Here is a 17,797-nt window from a genome sequence, read left to right on the forward strand (position 1 = left end):
ATACTAATTAGAAGTATTAAACGTAGACTATTTACAAAATCCAGTACATAAGCGGAGGCTAAACGGGGGAGGAGGAATCTATTAAGCCTAATTAGTTCATAATTTGATAATGTGTTGCTACAGTAAATATTGCTAATGATGGATTAATTAGGCTTAATAGATTCGTCTCGCCGTTTAGCCTCCACTTATGTAATGGGTTTTGTAAATAGTCTATGTTTAATACTTCTAATTAGTATCTAAACATTTGATATGACACGTGCTAAAAATAAGCAAATGGAACCAAACAGCCCCGTATTCTTGTTCGATCATGATGACGCTCAACACCCAACAGTGGCTGGTAGGCAACAAACAGCTGACAGGCACAGTACCTAACTGAAAATCATGGTCACGGATTTCTTTTCTGTTTATGTGTACCAGCATCTGGCAAAAGAGAGATAAAAGTCGCTTGACGACGCTTTGGCATCAATCCACGGAGAAGCACCGCCAATCGAGTGATTGATGGAATATATACATTATACAGATGGGAATAAAATGGCACGTTTAAAACTTACATGGAAAAGCGTCTTCTGTAACAGTTCCTAGTCCCTTAGTACCAGTTGTACAACCGGTATTACTACTTCGGTACTAAGGGTGTCTTTACTACCGGATCAAATAACCGGTACTAAAGAGGGACGTTTAGTACCAGGCGTTTATACCAACCGGTACTAAATTGGCTGCCCCATCCCATGTGGCCGCGACCAGTGCTAAATATCTTTTTTTCTGTTTATTTTCTCATTTTCTTTTCTATTTCTTTATTCTATATTAGTATTTTTTTTCTTCATACGTATTCTAGTTCCTTCCAAACTCCCCGCGTGTTAGGATGATAAGGGATCTTAGCCCCTTGCACCACAGTCATGTACTCCTGTCGCACATATCATGAAGATTCAACATTGAAGGCACACCATAACAGCACCCTGAACAAGCAAACACTGAGACAAAATTCTGGCTTATTCCAAGCACCACCTGCGTTAGGACAACCATTTCAAATAGACTAGTCCCTCAACCCATGCTCCCGCACGGACTAATATTTTTAAAAATTATTGTATTTGAAAATTATTTAGAAATTAAGCTCTTACTACTCTCTTATTTATTTAATATTGTAACTCAATACTCATATAGATATGTGTACTTATATTTATTTAGTTGTGATTGATTTTTAAATAGTAATTACTCTACACTTTTTTCATTCACATTCACATTTTTTTCATTTTATATCGCACCATCATATATTGTGTTTAGCATTAAAATTAACATTTTTCGTCGCTTCATCACATATATTAAAAATGGTTTACATGGTGACACCCACCATGTATATATACCTTAAGTTAGTATTTCTATATTAACAATGACACAAGTACATAATATAAATTTATATATTAGTTACTTTTGGACATTTTATGCATGATGAACACATATATAATTAGATTAAGGTTTAGATGTTTACTTTAGGTTATTTTTAGTAACGACATACCATACGTGGGTAACTTAGATACAAATATGGAATAGTAATTGAAGTTATGTTTTGTAATGATATGCATGGGTAAATTAGATGAAGATTATGTGGTTATTTTTAGATTATTTTTTGTAATGGTAGAGCTGGGTAATTTAAATATAGGTTTAGCGATTTACTTTAGAGTATGTTCATAATGATAGCGTTGGGTAACATTGTAGGAAATATAATAGATTGTTAACTATGATTATTAGAGTTTACATGATCGATGTTCGAAGTTTCTGATTTTTGTAATAATTTCTAGAGTTTATATTTTTTTCTAGCATATCTCATGAGAATTAATAATGCGGAGTCTCCAATTAAAAAAATAAGACCACATTGTTACAAAACTGTTACCTAGAGGCTTGTTTACCTCTCATTTATTAAGTATTCTAATACAATACTTATATAAATATATACTTATTATTTTCATTTGATTATGATAGATTTTAGTTTGTAATTACTTATAGTATTTTCATCACATTTATAATCTTTAACTTTTCACTTTGCATCGTAGTTATGTGTTTGAATTTGTTTAACGAACCCAAAGTTTGAGCTACAATTTTAACATAAAAATCTATATCCTCATCACTTCCTCTATTTATTTATAAATGGTGACTACCTTATTATTATATTATATACTGTTAGTGCAAAAAATAAGCAATTTAGAATCATATATTGATATACATTGCGTTATATTTTTAATGAAGGTGGTTTTTTATTCAAATTCAGAGTTACATGATGCTATTTTTAATAATGACATATGTGGGTAATATAGATGCAAATTTAAGGGGTTAATTTTAATTTATTGTTTAAGTATTAGTGGTGGGCAATTTAGTTGCAAATTTAGGGGGTTATTTGAAATTATTTTTATAATGGCATAAGTGGGTAATTTAAATGAAGATTAAGGGGTTATTTTTTATTTATATAATGGTAGAGGTGGGTAATTTAGGTATAGATTTAGAGTGTTACGTCATGCTATTTTCATAATGGCATAGGTGACATTTTTTAAGAAAACATAATAGATCCAATGGCTATGATGATTTGAAACTACCGATTGATGGCTAGGTGTTTTTATTTTTTTGAGAATTTCTAGGATTTCTCTCTTTTTTTTCTAGAATGTCCACCTACGATCCTAGGTAGCATCACTTGGAAAGTTCAAAAGGAGCCTCCAATCACTAATAATAGTAATTGTACCAGTAGGGTTTTACTACTCCTGTTTCCTTTAAAAAAAATCCGAACTTTTGTCGTAGCACGAAGCCAACTGCCAACCTAAGCAATATCCTGACAACATCCAAGATGAAGGTTCGGAACCGGAGTCGTTCCCAGTATCTTGAATTTAAATTGCCACATTTGTTGAATCCTCGAAGATTGCCACAGTTTTTTTTTTTGCCTGTTCAACCCCCTCGCAGCGTCACCGCTGGCGATTTTTGGGAGAGGCGGAGAGATAACAAAACCAGCAACCATCGGCTCTGTCATCCATTCAAGTTCTCAAACACGCAGTCAACGTAATTAAGAAAATGCACTTGTGGCTTATTGGGCGCTATTTGGAGAAGAAAACAACGAGTTTGAATAGACGCAATGCAAGAGTACAAATCAAACTACATCATGTAAGGCGTAAGTTATAGTTGACTGAAGAGACTCGAAAGACAAAAGTACCTGGAGGTAAGGCAGGTACTAAAGGTGATAAGATGAACTTTTTTTTTAAGAGTACTGCAAGAGTTTTACCGATAATTTATTAGAGAGGGAAAAGGAACAACATACAGCCAAATACAACTTCAAGAAAAAGAGGAACAATTCTTCTTCTTTTGCAACAAAAGAGAGATACAACTTGATGGAAAAGTGCCGGGTGAGCGAGCAATGTTTATTGTAGTTCAGTCAATTAATAGGGAAGTTGTATAGGTGCTAATGAAGGATTGCTCAAGGAGCTAAGGTAGTGTTTGGTTACTTGAATGAAGTGGAACATGTATGGGATGGTTCATCTGGATAGGATGATTCTGGACGATATAATACAAGTTGGATGTTTGGTTGTGTGAATAAGATGGTACATGATTTTGTTTGGTTGCTTGAATAGGATGATACAGGATGGTACAAGATCATGTTTGGTTACCTGAATGAATCAGGGTATGGTAACTTCCCTACTATAGGTGGTAACTTTACCTCTAATATAATGAGAAAGCAAATAAAGCGTGTTAGATAAATAAATTGACATAAAAGAACGCATCCAGATATAAGCCCAACACTGAGATATATCACAGATAATAGTTCATACATATCAGATCATAGTTCATTCATACCAGATAATACCATACCATAGTTCAAACATATCAAACCATCAACCACCGTAGTAGTTCATCAACCACTGTAGTTTTAGTTCTACGGTTAGCAAAATATTAGAACCAACACCAACATGCTACAAAATACCCCAGCACAGTTCATGACTAGGTACAACACACAATCACTAATTATAAACCACCATAGATTACAGTTTTAGTGGTTAGCAAAATATTTAGATTGCTACTTATAGATCAGCATCGGAAAGGTGCTCCTTGATGTACCTTGCAACCCATATCATTTTGCTTGATAGGGGCAACTTGTAAAAGGCCTTTGCTTGTGGTGGATGGTCACACAAATAAGCATAGTAGTGATCAAGATGGGCTGCATCAAATCCAGGGATACTCATCATGGCATCATAAAGTCCCTCAGGAATGTCACCATCTGAAGCAATGGCCTTGGTGACATTTGTTATGGCTGCTGCTAAGTTCCCGAGGCTCTGGCTAATCATAGTCACCATGGTAATATTAGGATCTTCAACAGTGACCTTGGCCTTCTTTGGTGGTGGTGGTTTAGTACCTGAGGACTCCCCGCCAGTATTGTTGATAGACATTGTCACCTCATCGGGCATTGCCCCTACTTGATCATTTGTAGGTGAAGCATCTTCAGTGTCTTTTGGTGCATTCTCTGTTTCAGTAACCTCTGCAGCGAGAGGGTCATTTGCTCCCTTGGCATATGCACCAGTTGCCAAACTATTGCCAAAGATAGTGGCCATCTCATGGTAGTGCTCAATTGGAGTGTTTAAGTAGTTGGCATCCTCACGATGGTCCTAGCAAGCCAAATACATTGGTGCCATGAATTTTAGTAAAATATTAAGACTCATATGACAACAATTTCAACAAACTAAGAAGAGCATAAGGTAAAAATTTCAATCCAGTAATAACAATCATATGGCAACTAACCCGAATATGACCAATGTAATGCTCTCTCTCAAGGGTTATGGTACAACTTTCTTCGTCCCAATTAGCTGCACTCAAGCTTTTCAGCTTCACAATCTTTCCATAAATCTTTTTCCACTTTCTGAGGTGGTTGCTAACTTGTGTACCGGTGACATGAACACCCAGACAGTCATTCAAAGCCCTTGCACAGGCATTCAAATGAACTTGCTTGAAGCCTGAAGAGGTTTTAGTGCCACTAGCCACAAGCTGAGACAAGTAGTTGAGCATAAAGCTTGACATAGCACTTGTCCATTGAATTGCACCTCCACCATGTGCAGCCAAGTTATCTCCCTGATGTTCCTGGTCCATCTCCTACAACATACAAAAGAAACACAAGAATTCATAATATAGAAAAATTATTCATATTAAATCAGCAAGGATTCATATCAAAACAGCACAAGCATTCCTATTAAACAGTAAAATGATTCATATTACAACATCACAATGGTTCCCACTAGGCACAACACAATGGTTCATAGCTGCTACATAAATTCGAGAAAATAAACAACACAAAAAATACTTCATTGGTACAATACAAAGCACATTATTAATGTCCGTAGTGATTTTGACGATCTGCCCACATTGCTTCAGCAATCAATTGCCTCTTGTCAACCATAAACCTATGGTCATTTGCTAGCTGCCTTGTTATCCTTCGAGGGTTAGGTGTCCAATTGCTCTCTGGTAGAATGAAACGGTCTGTTCCTTGAGAAATAACCCAATTGTGAAGGATGCAACAAGCTAGGACAATATCAACTTGAGTGCGGAAGGGGAAGAATGGGGTTGCATCATCAAGAATTTTGAATCTCCTCTTGAGTGATCCAAAGGCACGCTCTATGGTCACCCGTAGAGAAGAGTGCCTAAGATTGAACAACTCCTCAGCATTTTGTACAGGGTTGTTTCCCCACTCATTCAAGTGATACCGTACAGCACGGAATGGTGGCATGAACCCAGGTTTGGCTCCATATCCAGCATCAACTAGGTAGAATTTTCCTAAGATATTACCAACATGGTGATTAAATAAGGTTCAATTGAATTGGTATGAGCATAAATATCTAGAAACAATTATGTTACCTTCCGGGACACGTAGTCCATTCTCACGCTCTATTGCATCAGCTAAAACCACAGCATCATGTGCTGTCCCCTCCCAACCAGCCAGCACATATGTGAATTTCAAGTCAAAATCTACCGCTGCCATAACATTTTGGGTAGAAAATGATTTTCTACCACGAAAGGCTGCTTCCATAGACTTACTAACAGATGCTCTTATATGTGTTCCATCAATAGCACCAATACAATCCTATTGTTCACATAAAAAAAATCAGAAACCAAAAGTTATGACCATATATCCCTAATCTAGGGTTTGTCGTGTCATACCTTGAAGTATGGATCCCATCTTGGGTTCCCTGCAATTTTGGCTGGGGTCTCCAATGAAGGTGGCCGAATAAGATCATTGCGTAGCTCACCTATGGCATGGAGGACTAATCCAAAGTACCGACTAACTGTTTCACCTGACCTATTAAAATTAGTACCAACTAACCTATTTCGTAGGTTGTGACCAACTGTATTCAAGAACATGGCAACTTGTTCCTCAATGCATACATGTTTAGTGTCACGTAACAGAGAGCGTTCCCTCAAAACTTGGCACAACTGGAAAAATGAGATTCTCTTAAGCCTTATCATTTTTGTGCATGTTGTATCATCCTTGTAGATCCTTGTGTTAAGATACTCAATTCTAGACTTATCCCTCTCCTCCATTGGCCCATAAGTAATACGTTGCCTTTTATTGCTTAATATTCTAGACATCACAAACAAAGCCACCATACATGAAGCTGCATATGCTGCTGCTGCGGTAATAAGCATCAATAATTTTCTCCTAACAAGGTTCCTGTTGTCCATCTACATTACCCAAAATAGTGCAAAACATGTATCAATTTCATAACTAACCATACTGTGTCAGAACAATATATCAATCATGTTTCAGAAATGCACTTTCTAAACGCCCAGAGGGTCAAGGTAAGCTACCAGAAAAAAAAAACAAAACAAAACAAGCTGAGTACAGAGGTGAAACCAGTACAGCACTACAAGCATCTCGAAGATCGGCCTGAACCATCACAAGAGCACGTCACAGCCTGCACGAAATCCTAAAATTCTTACAGGAAGCCTCTACACAACAAGCAGACGGCCAACTTCATCCGTCCAGATCCAGAACAATAAAAAAAGCCCCAATCTCTCACACCATCCGTGAATCCAGAACACGAGCGCGTAAGGTCAAACACGAATCCTAGATCTACTGGGAAAGTAGGAGGGAGGGGGGTGCCGGCCTTACCTGGTCCAACTCTTGACTGTCGCTGGTTGCTGGAGGAGGCGTGGGCGGGGCGGCTACTGTCGCTGGTTGCTGGAGGAGGCGTGGGCGGAGCGCCGCCCAGTGCCGTCGCCAGGGGCGAGAGAAGAAACGGAGGGGGTGAGAGAAACAGAGGGGTGGGGAAAAACCGAGTGGACGGGAGGTGAGCGGTGAAAAGGCGAGCGCGCCTGGTCCTGGATCGGTCCGTTCCGTCAATTTTGCCGCACCGCTCGGTTCAGCATGGGATAGGAATATTCTTGGAATATGGATGACCCTATCCTGCACCGCTCGATTCAATTCGACCAACCAAACGTGGTGACCGTTTCTGATTCTGGACGGACTCGTACAAGTACCGGTTCATGCAACGAACCAAACACTACCTAAAATTTCAGTTTCAACCAAAACTTGTGACCTGTGAAGCACTTCGAAAAATAAAATGACCAATTGTCCTGGGATAGTAACATTAGTACCGTACAGATTCCGTAAAAAATCAGGACAAAACGTTGTACGTCCTGTATGTACGTCTAGGTCCAGTAATAAACTGTAAAAGGTCAACGAATTTCACAGGACACTTGGCAGTACAAATGAACTATTTAAGCCCATGACGTCTCACACCCGCAAAAAGAACTACTTAAGCCCATGGGCCGAATGGAAAGCCGTACGTATATGAGCTTGATGGATGGCTTCAATTTGGGCCTTATGAGTTCGCATGTGAAAAGTTAGGTCCAGTAAAAGGTCAACGAATTTCACAGGACATTTGGCAGTACAAATAAACTATTTAAGCCCATGGGCCGAATGGAAGCCGTACATTATATGAGCTTGTGATGATGGATGGATTGAATTTTGGGCCCAATGAGTTCGCATGTGAAAAGTTTACCTCGCGCACCCGATTAAGAAATGGTGGTTCGGATCACAAGGAATCGTTTTTTTTTGAGTAACGGGATCCCAAGGAATCGTAGAGATAAGGATAGAACTAATTCAGAATTCAGGGAATTAGAGCATCTCCGAGATGTATAAAAAATAGCTCTAAAAATTTCTAAATAAAATTTTAAAAAATAATTTTTAGACCTTGCCGAAAAACTATTAGGAGGGAAAAATACCTCTTCAAACAACAATTTCAAAATTTTGGTCCAGAAAAGACTAAATTCTTATCCCATCATCAGAAAGCTTGATTTTTCTAGTAATTCATACCCTTTTTTCATAGGTTTTGGGAGCATGGAGAGGAGGCCAAATTTAAGTTCAAGATGGAGTTGGTAGTGGACAGCGAAAAAGTTGGGAATAGAATTAGACAACTTTTGGTGTATTATTTTTTTAACCTTGTTCCTAAAACTAACTGTTGAAATTATATATCAGGTATTTTTGGAGATGCTCTTATATCCATCAATCTCTATTCTCCTGCTGAACCCTATCAAATCGCTTCATATACTCTAACAAACTTGTAGTATTGTATAATTTGGAAGGTTGTTTTGATGGGGTTGAAACAGCTATGAAAATCGCAAAAAAGAGAGAAAACATGTGTACACTATCGGTGAATTTTTTTATTTTTAACTAGCCACGGCGCATGGCGCGACTAAAAGAGTCACGCCGTGCAAATAAAGTTGGGATGGAGTATTTTTAAAATATCTTTAAAAATTTAAAAAAAATCATTATCGGTGGACGGTGGTGCGGCGAAGCCGGTCAACTGAAGCTTCGCTTTCCCGGCGGCCGTTTGGCTCTTCTCCGTTTCATGCGCGCCTCGCCGTTGCTATAAAGCCTACCACCCCCAAGCCCCCAACTGCAAGGAGATAGAAAGAGAGGCCGAGCGCCAATTATGAAGCCCTCGCGTTGCCTCTGCCTGCTTTTCCTGGCCTCCATCCTCGTGGCCTCGTCGGCCGTCGTCACCGTGTCGCTGAAGGAGACCGCCGAGGAGAAGAAGGCCTGGGCGGCGCCGGCGCCGGCGGCGGTGGAGCCCGATGAGGCCTTCCTCGCCCGCCTCTGCGACGAGCAGCGGCGCGGGCGGGTCCTCCCGTGGTGCAAGCAGCTGCACGCCAGGCGCCGCGGCGGCGCCCACCACCGCCACCTGCCGATGTCGCCCCCCAGCCGCGACGGCGAGGAGATCGACCCGCGCTACGGCGTGTCCAAGCGGCTCGTGCCGAGCGGGCCCAACAGGCTGCACAACTGAACTGATCGTGCGACGCGCGGCTCCGTGATTGATGCGCGCGCGCGGCCGTCAGTTTTTCATGCTAGCTAGTTTCCTTATTTCCCTTTCTTTTCTTTTTTCCTAGGATTCTTGCATTGCTAGCTTTCTTTGTGTCATTGGTTTCGTTCAAGCCTAGATTGCTGGAAAGGGTTGACAATGGAGGATGATGCATGCGCCGTGAAGCATACTCGATCGAGCTCGGATCTTCGTTTACCATATATAGATCCAATCTTAGTAGCAGGCACTCCATTGATAATGAAGACATGTAGGTTCAAAATCTACCGTAGGTTGGTTGGTTTCTTTTGTAGTGATAATAATGTACCTTAGAGTACTATATACATCTTGCTTGATTTGTCCTTTCAAGTTCTTGTTCATGCATGCGTTGGCTCTTGTTGTAAGCTTGCCGGAAAGGTCAAGTTTCGTGTTCATATCCACGCGCTCGATCTCTCAGACTCCTACTACACGCTTACTGGGCATATGTGAGTTTCTGTTCCTGTTCTGTTTAATTTCACTGTGTGTTCTGCAAAGGCAACCACCAGTGTTCTTTGCAGGCTCCGACAGTGGAGTAGTGCTAGTTAATGTGGTCCAGCTTTTCCTGTGATGAAAAAGCCGAGTAGTTCGAGAAAATAACTTCTCACAGCCATTTTGCCTTTGTACTAACTGCTCACTTAACTCCGAGTTGTATTGTAGCAATTGCGTTAATCCCCTTCGATTCAGTTCTCGCGATTTCACGGTGGATAGATAGTGAACGCCTACATTTTAAAGATAGTTCTAAAGATAGAATAGATTTGATCCAAAATTTACTGGTAATGTAGTTACGGCATGTTCCATCACTAATTAAGGTGGCGAGGTGCTTTGTACCAGAATTATTGAAGATCTGATTTCAACTTGCAGCTACAGCCGGCCGTTTTGGTGACTTTTTCAGGCTATTAATGTGTTGTTCAGCCTTCACCGATGCGTAAGATCAGCTGGACAGGCCCTGGTCGACAGTTCGACACTTCCATGAATTGAGGGTAATGGCTGACTCTTTATTCAGGTGTACTAGGTTCCGCACTTTCCAGCTCAATTCAGTCAAGAAAAAGCCGATGTGCAATAAACTGAACTGAGCTGGTGTTCGGAAAGCACTTCACCTTCACTGCAGGTGGTGCAAAACTGCGCTCATCCAATCTCCGTTCGTGGAAAATGCATTCATCCAGTAAGCGCTGGGATCCGTGCAAAGAATAATGCAGGATCAGGGCAGTCCAACGAAATAGTAAACTGCTCTTTCAATGCAAACACCACTATTCCATATTTGAATTTTATACTACTCATCTCTTATTATGTCTTAGATGGTTTTCTTTTTTTTATAAAAGAAAAAGGAACAAAAGGGAAATAGTAGCCCAGCCCTATAAACCATCGTTGCCCATTCGGGCCTGGTCCAGCCTATCCTCTACGGGCCATGGCCCAACTCATGAAGCGAAACCAAACGGCGCCACCCAGTTCTTTCGGTGCGGGCCTTCCCTGCGCGCTTGGTCCCACCCCATTTGCATCGGGCGCGTTTGGCAGCTTGCAACGCCTCAGCCAGACCCACGAGTCCAGGCTCGAGCAAGACAGGTTATATCCATGAAATGCAGAGATGTTAATTAGCAAATATACACCATATACTGCTAGTTGGGTTGGGAATTTTTTTGAGCTGCACAGTAAAATGGGCTTACCTTGTATTGAGAAAGTGGTAGAGTTACCACAATCTTCCTCCTCCCAGCACGCGCTGCCGCGCCTCCGGCCGCCGCGCGTCGCGGCCACCTCCCAACACATGCCACCGCGCGCCACGACCTCCTCCCGCACGCGCCGCAACGCCACCTCAGCTTCGCCTCGGCACCGTTGTTGCTCGGCCAGCGAGCTCGGCCGCTCGCCCTCACCGCCGCCGCTTAGCCACGTCCCCCGCCAGAGATTGTCATAGTGGAAGTGGAGTGCGGCTTGGGGGACGAGATTGCGAGCGCTGGCCGTTGGGATGGAGCTGTGGGCACCTTCTCCTTGTGCCTTCCTCTCCTCCGATCGTGACGGTAGCGGCGGTCGGCTCTTGCGGGGCCCGCCTAGCCTCCCCTTCGTCGTGGTGCTACCGCTCGTCGACCCAGCCCCGCACGACGAAGGTGCTCGCGTGTGCTCAATGGTAGGCATGACGGGTGGCTCGGCGATAGGAACAGAGAAGAGGTGTCGAGCGTGGGACGAGACGGAGACAGCCTACGAGCATGGCGCTGCTGCAAACACCGGGGAGATGCAGATGCTGCCTTGCTCCACCACTTCGGCGATCGTCGCGTCACCTTTGCGCTCTCCTCCCTCTTGTAGTTGCTCCCGCCATGACCTGCCAGTCGACGCAGGTGAAGGGGAACCTACGAAGGAGTTGGCGGCGAAGAACAGAGGAAGGTGAGCATGTTTTGGTGTGTGACGAGAATATACTAAGGATCACCGCAACGAGGCTATCGAGCCTGCATCGCGTGGAATGACCGATTTTAGCGTTTCACGCGGTGCAGCCTGACGGGCCTCTTTTGCATCGCGTGGATCTGGCCTGGGAGGCTAACTAGGATGGCGAACACAGCTGGTTGCACCAACCAGCTGAACCTGGCCCAACCTCCGTCCGGGCCAACATACGAGCCCTTCCTCTCCAAGTCCAGAGCGAGCGGTTCGGCGAAGTTTGCAAGTTGCGGAGCGGCTGCAACTCGCCTTGCCTGATGGGGCGGCTGCGCGCTTTCTGCCGTCTCCGCCGCCTCCTCGCGCCGCCGCCGCCACAAGCACCACCACTGGGTCACTCTCTGGCGCGCGGGCCCCACGCCACTGCCGCCCACGCCTCGCCCTTCTCGAGGCTCTTCTCGTCGGCCTCGGCGGTCGCGGCCGTCGCGCCCCACGAGGCCCGAGACTCGGGTTTCGGCGGCTCAGCGTACTGGGCCTGGATTCGCGCGGCGACGGAGTCGGCTCCGGCGCCCGCGCTTCCGCCGGAGGAGGAGGACGAGGGCCCGGAGCGGTACATCCCCGTCAAGGCCTACTTCCTCTCCACCAGGTAAGCACGCCGCGTCACGCCAACGCTTGCTTGATTGGTGTTTGATGATTTATCTGTGGGGGGAAACGTTGTGTGCTACCGTGCTATTTCGAAGTTGCGCACGCCCAATAGGCCAGCGAACTAAAATGATGGGTTTTCCTTTGATTTTTCTCTCCACTTTGTGGCAGCATTGATCTGAAGAGCATGCAAGCAGAGCATGGTAGTGATATTGTACCTCCATCGACCCGTTTGCTCAACTACATTGCGCTTCGGTACTCCGAATTCCCGCCTGAGATTATGGTTAGTGATTACAGTTTAGCATCACCTTTGTTTGGGGGCCTATTGAAATCTAGAATTAACTGATCTCAGGCACATGCGGGCCCCTTTTGGACATGCTGTTGTGACATTGACCTATGCTGCAGAAATTGATATCCTTGTGATTTTGGTTGATACTTGTGCAGGACATTGGAGTGAAGGACAGCAGATTTTGCTATCGCTATGTGGTTGTTTTCCAATATGGTTCTGCTGTGCTTTTCAACATTGCTGATCATGAAGCTGAATACTATCTTGATATAATTAGGAAACATGCTTCAGGATGGCTTCCGGAGATGAGAAAAGATGGTACGTCCATGCAATTCACTCCCAGTTCATATGTATTATCTGCTAAACTGAGTTCTGTTTGCTGCTTTTTAGTTGTCTCCTTTTCCTGTGTTCCTTGATAACATCAGTATGAACAGAAAACAATCCATTTTGCCTTCTATAATATTCAAAGATACTATTCCATGCATTCTATAGAACTTAACTTAAAGAGAATCATTCCGTGCCTAGGCTGTGCTTTATATGTGTTTTTAAACCTGAAATAAGTTTCCACTGCTTCCCTTTCACTGAGACTGTAATGGTGCTTTGTTGTACAGTCCCAGGAACTGTCCTGCTTAATTTCTCATTGATGGCATCTATTTTGCAATAAACAGATTATGCAGTGGTTGAGAAACCGTCGCTAACAACATGGATGAAAGGAGGTCTTGATTATATAGTTCTTAAAAGTTTAGACACTGATGGGATTCGCATAATTTCAAGTGTTCTTGGTCAAAGTATTGCCCTTGATCATTATATCCGGCAGGTACTGAAATTGAGCAAAGCTAATGATCTTTTGCATGGTGATTGTATCATTAAAACTGTCTAAAAGTTGTGAACTTCTAAAACACTAATGTTGATAGGTTGATGATATGGTTGAGGAATTCACTGAAATTAATCGTGTCATGGAGAAGACTGGCAACTTCACCATGCAGAGAAAGAAGCTCTTTCAACTTGTAGGCAAGGCTAATTCCAATCTTGCAGATGTTATCATCAGACTTGGTCTTTTTGACAGGTATGTCTTGAACACTAAAGCACTATATTCATTTTAGGTTGGTTCCATCTCCTGTACAACATGTATGAAGTTAAATATTTTATGTATGGAAGAATGTGTCGGTATCATTGAGGGATTTTTCTGTAGGATGGAAGGTGTTTAATTCTAGATGCTAGATATTGCTTGCCTATAGACCAGTGTTATGCGCACATGCTATTCACATTTGGAGAAAAGTTATCACGTGGGGTTTATGCTGTTAGTTTGGAGTTTCTTCCACTGCATTGAGTAAAGATTGATGATTTTGATCATCGTACTTAGAAATTGGATATTACTATGTTGCAGTACTCACTGTTTTAAAAGCATTGTGCTTGCCATGCGCAGATTATATCATATTTTTGTTGGCTCTGTTGCATTGACCACATGTTTCTGCTTTGACTCACTGGTTGCTTTTGTAAATGCAATTTTGCTTGTGGGGACATGTACCTTCTGTCATTTAACGACATGAGTTTTCCCCAGGTCAGAAATTGCCTGGAAAAATGCAAATTATGCACAAATTCTGGAGTATCTTCGGGAGGAATATGAACTGAATCAGCGTTTTGGAAGCCTCGACTTCAAACTGAAATTTGTGGAGGTAAGTGCCTTGTGTACTCATTCTTCTATGGTGCAATCTGTTTCTTTTTGAGTTTTCGTTTGTGTTTATAATTTATTGTTGTAACAGCACAACATCCATTTTCTCCAAGAAGTCCTCCAAAATAGACGGTCTGATCTGCTGGAGTGGGGTGTCATAATTCTACTGACTATTGAGATTGCCATCTCACTATATGAAATTGTCAAGGATTCCAACATGATCTCTTGAGGGTTCTCTATCCAACAGATCTGCGGCACTCTTATCCACCTTCACCTAACATCCCGAACCTATCATCTTGTTATGCTAACTCCAGGCTCTCCTGTTCTTAAGAAAAAAAAGGTAAACGAAAAGGAATACTCTAGAGTTCTCCTCTGTCCTGACACACTGCCACTTTTGATCTGTAGCCTTAGATGAAAACAAGTTGGGTATGCTGCCACTTCCTATGATAGCTTACCTTCCTGGGCACTCTGAGTCTGACCTTTGTGAGCGTTGCATCTTTGAATTTCCTTTTTATCCTTTGATTCCAGTTCACTACTAACGAAAAAAAGTTAGTCCAATTTTCGTATGCCCAATGAATTTCATGGCTGCCATGGTTTTCAAATTTAAGCAGAGTACTAGTTTTCCTTCCAGAATTCATATCAGGTGTTCTTGACACATGCACTTTGCGACATGTGCCAGGTTTTAGTATTTCCATAGGACTGCTACGTCCAATTTTTGGCATGGCTTGAGACCAGCAGGCAGCTGCCAACTGGACCTGATGTAAAGAAAAAAGCTCATACTATAGCTTTATAATTTGTACAAATATGTTTGCGTGGGAAGCCTCCCTTTGGTTTAAATCTAAATTGCACCGTCTATTTCGAATCTTACACCGGTGAGTGACAGTGACAGTGTAATGGTTGAGTCACCATAGGATTTTTGACTTGTAATTACCATGCATTCAACCACAGTTTTGTATGTGGTCTTCTTTCACAGTTAAGCGTAGTTGCCTCAGAGCCATTTTTCTTCTTCCTAGACCGTTACTTGTGTTGGCTTGATTTTCAAACTTCGGACTTTTTTAGAACAAACTTCAGAAGTTCAGTGTATGGTTGGTTAGCAGCTGATGTTCTGTCAAACTGGCAGCTCAGATCATGCAGAAGTTCGTGAAAATCGCCTTAAACCAATCGCTCGTTTTCAGGATTATTTGATATTTCCTTCGACACACGACTACGCTAGCCTGCTAAAACTGGGTACCACGGCAGCAAACAGCTGTAGACTACTACTCTGTCAGGAAGGCCAGCCCGGACCCCCAATGCTTGCGCCTTTCCGTTCACACCCGAAACGGCAACGACCCCAGCAGCAGCAAGGCAGCGAGCCCCACCCACCGCCAGACCCCGGCCGCGGCGCGGGCGCGCGACGCGTGGGACGACGGCGCCATGGCCGGCGGCAGCGGCGCGGGCTGGACGAGCACGGACACCTTCATGCCGTTCCAGCAGTAGCCGCGGCTGCAGATAAAGTAGAACCGGCCGGTACGGTTGAGCTGGAACGGGAAGTTGTGCCCACGGCTGTAGCTCAGGATCGGGCTGCTGCCGTCGCACCTCGCGTACGCCGTCTCGTTCACCTGCACCACGTCGTACCTGTCCTTCTCGTACTCGAAGTCTGCAGCATTGCACGCGCGAGTTCTTTTGGTTCAATTTTTTGTTTGATAACGCGAATCTAGATTATTCATCACACGGACGGCGTCTTGGTGGCGTCAAAAGTTTGAACCGGGAGAGAGAAAAGGGAGATTGGTTGATACCGAGCCAGTCGCCGACGTAGAACTCGTGCCGGTCCGCCCAGTCGGTGTAGTTGACATTGGGTGCCCAGCGCTTGCGGTCGCCGACGACGAGCTTCGCCGCGACGGAGAGGGCCGGAGCCGTCGCGAGGAGGAGCAACACCACGACAAGGAGGCGCGGCGGCGTCGCCATTATTTCTGGAGGCCGAGATGCAGAGCGGAACAGGGGGGTGGCGGCGGGCTGGAATGGAAATGTGGAATTCGTGAATGAAACGGGCATTTATTTATGGAGTGGAGGAAACGAGATGTGCGTTCCTCTTTGCTTCTCAACTGGTTTTCGTGTAAAAAGAAAGAAGACGGGATTGGTTTCTGAACTGGGTTTTCGCTATGGGTTCATGGTAAAATGCATTTCGCGTGACCTGTGGACCTGGGGTCCGCGTATGACGTGGCATGCGCGATCAAACCCCCGTGTTGCTTCGAGGCGACGACTCCGGCTTCAAATTTGGTTCACCCGACTTTTAGACGAGGCGGATCGTGCAGGACAGACTTGTGCGGACCTATCACCTATGTGGCCCGTGGAAGCGGGACGGACGCGCGCGCGAGGAAGGCTGAACTAATCATGGAGGATCGGTGGGTGTTGTGTTACAGCCACTGAGGCGCCGCACACCATGCTGTGGTGAGAGCTCTTGAAGGCTGAAGCTGTCAGACGCCGAGTAGCTGCAGGCACTCGACTACTCGAGTCGACGGCGTCGCGAAGCCGCCGGAAGCCAGCGAGCGAGAGGTTCGTCTATGGAGACGCGCATAGGAGTGCTGTCGACGCTCGCGTCGTGGAGAAGGGTGAGCAGGCGCCCGGGAAGCAGCCCCACGAGTAGCGGCGGCGCCGGCGCTCCGGCGAGCGCGAGGCACGGAGCAGAGGAGGCGCGCGTGGAAACCCCCTGCGGCCCTGCCCGGGGTCGGGAGTGGACGGTATTTCATTTACCGTCCACCTCTTGTGCCCTTGACAACCGTCAGATTGGATCCGTACGGCCTAGATTCGACATAAGAGCGATCGGACATGGTTGTTCTCCGCCGTGATGCCCCCCTGCTGGAGGGCGCCGGCAGCCTCACCGCCGCCGGCGGCAGGCGCTTCCAGTATCGTCGTTGCTCGATCGGTGCTGTCGACCTCCCGGCCGGCGTTTGGAGCGACCGCCTCTCTATCGCCCCGCTAATGTCGCCGAGGAAGTCGAGCAGCGCCGGGCGCCAGGTGCTCGGGGCCGAACGCGCGCAGCTGATGGCTCAAGGAATGTCTGGTGCGCCCGCGAGCAGGGCCTCGTCGGTGTGCTCTGGATCGGCACGCTCGCCGGTAGGACAGGTTCGTACTGCCGCCCGTCAGGGCTGCCGTGCCAAGCTGGAGGGAGGTGGGCCGTCGAGGAAGGCGTTGGAGGAATTCTTGATGGCGACGAAGCTCGAGTGAAGTTAACTAAGCTGTCCGTGAATGATGACTGTAAATTTGTAATGTATGCCCATTGGGATGCGAAGGACGAGCTTGCCTCCTTGGCTCCTCCTAGATCTGAATACAAGATTGGGTTACGGAAAGGGGAAGGAGAGGGAGAGCGAGGAAGATGAGAGCGGGGTTCTCTTCGCCGGCAAAAATCCGGTGCTACATATCCGATGGGAGCAGCTGGTCGCTGGTGGCGGAGATGCGCGCGATTCGTGAAAGGGGATAAGCTGTTGTCGTCGTCGTCGCGCAAGCTCGCGA

The 17,797-nt window shown here is 44.9% G+C and overlaps 4 protein-coding genes across 5 annotated transcripts; 2 read left to right on the forward strand and 2 right to left on the reverse strand.

Annotated features, from left to right (window-relative positions):
• Positions 1–3,733: 3,733 nt before the first annotated feature.
• Positions 3,734–7,494, reverse strand: LOC101774228. Of its 2 annotated transcripts, XR_002677940.1 has the most exons (4): positions 6,175–7,494; positions 5,872–6,097; positions 4,765–5,790; positions 3,734–4,631 (listed from the first exon to the last, which is right to left on the reverse strand). XR_002677940.1 is itself a non-coding variant. In XM_022827153.1 (3 exons), exons 2-3 carry the CDS (start codon positions 5,107–5,109, stop codon positions 4,050–4,052), a joined length of 927 nt encoding a protein of 308 aa, XP_022682888.1. In that variant the 5' UTR covers positions 5,110–5,112; positions 7,127–7,494; the 3' UTR covers positions 3,734–4,049. The 2 variants fall into 2 exon arrangements, 1 of the variants encoding a protein (XP_022682888.1); XM_022827153.1 differs by lacking the exon at positions 5,872–6,097 and having other exon boundaries at positions 4,765–5,112; positions 7,127–7,494.
• Positions 7,495–8,937: 1,443 nt separating this feature from the next.
• LOC101782171 (CLAVATA3/ESR (CLE)-related protein 10) lies at positions 8,938–9,683 on the forward strand. Its single transcript, XM_004970009.2, has one exon. It carries the CDS (start codon positions 8,952–8,954, stop codon positions 9,300–9,302), a length of 351 nt encoding a protein of 116 aa, XP_004970066.1. The 5' UTR covers positions 8,938–8,951; the 3' UTR covers positions 9,303–9,683.
• Positions 9,684–11,970: 2,287 nt separating this feature from the next.
• On the forward strand, positions 11,971–15,255 carry LOC101782579. Its single transcript, XM_004970010.3, has 7 exons — positions 11,971–12,354; positions 12,522–12,633; positions 12,795–12,954; positions 13,305–13,453; positions 13,551–13,702; positions 14,198–14,312; positions 14,400–15,255. Exons 1-7 carry the CDS (start codon positions 12,029–12,031, stop codon positions 14,535–14,537), a joined length of 1,152 nt encoding a protein of 383 aa, XP_004970067.1. The 5' UTR covers positions 11,971–12,028; the 3' UTR covers positions 14,538–15,255.
• An 88-nt stretch (positions 15,256–15,343) lies between these two features.
• LOC101782989 (lamin-like protein) lies at positions 15,344–16,375 on the reverse strand. The gene is made up of 2 exons (XM_004970011.2): positions 16,084–16,375; positions 15,344–15,944 (listed from the first exon to the last, which is right to left on the reverse strand). Exons 1-2 carry the CDS (start codon positions 16,337–16,339, stop codon positions 15,616–15,618), a joined length of 585 nt encoding a protein of 194 aa, XP_004970068.2. The 5' UTR covers positions 16,340–16,375; the 3' UTR covers positions 15,344–15,615.
• Between the last annotated feature and the right edge of the window lie 1,422 nt (positions 16,376–17,797).

The sequence above is a fragment of the Setaria italica genome, chromosome V, assembly GCF_000263155.2.
Source record: "Setaria italica strain Yugu1 chromosome V, Setaria_italica_v2.0, whole genome shotgun sequence".
NCBI lineage: Eukaryota > Viridiplantae > Streptophyta > Magnoliopsida > Poales > Poaceae > Setaria > Setaria italica.